We start from the raw sequence: 239 nt of genomic DNA, 5'->3' as shown, positions 1-239 counted from the left end.
CATTTCTCAACATTAAATCAACATGAACACGATTACACGACCTTACACCCTCTCCCTTCCCCCAGCCAGCCTTCCCTTACCTTGATAGACGTCTCGAAGATGGAGCGATACATGAGGAAATCCGACACGAGGTCCTGCACGCGCGCCTGCTCCTCGTCGTGCTTGGTCAGGTCCTTGCACACGTCCTTCTCATAGCCGTAGTTGACCTGAATATGGACAGGATTCGATTTTTTTTTAAG

The 239-nt window shown here is 49.8% G+C and overlaps 1 protein-coding gene across 1 annotated transcript in view; it reads right to left on the bottom strand.

Moving 5' to 3' along the window:
- LOC119585261 (proton-coupled folate transporter-like) overlaps window positions 1-239 on the bottom strand; it is a gene marked incomplete in the record, with an annotated part of 13866 nt that overhangs the window by 10095 nt on the left and 3532 nt on the right. The window contains 1 exon segment of the mRNA XM_037933934.1: window positions 81-206. Within this exon segment, the coding sequence (XP_037789862.1) occupies window positions 81-206 (126 nt within the window).

The sequence above is a fragment of the Penaeus monodon genome, chromosome 19 (genome assembly GCF_015228065.2).
Source record: "Penaeus monodon isolate SGIC_2016 chromosome 19, NSTDA_Pmon_1, whole genome shotgun sequence".
Lineage (NCBI taxonomy): Eukaryota > Metazoa > Arthropoda > Malacostraca > Decapoda > Penaeidae > Penaeus > Penaeus monodon.
The sequence above is the reverse complement of the archived record's forward strand: the minus strand, read 5'-3'. Positions and strand labels throughout refer to the sequence as shown.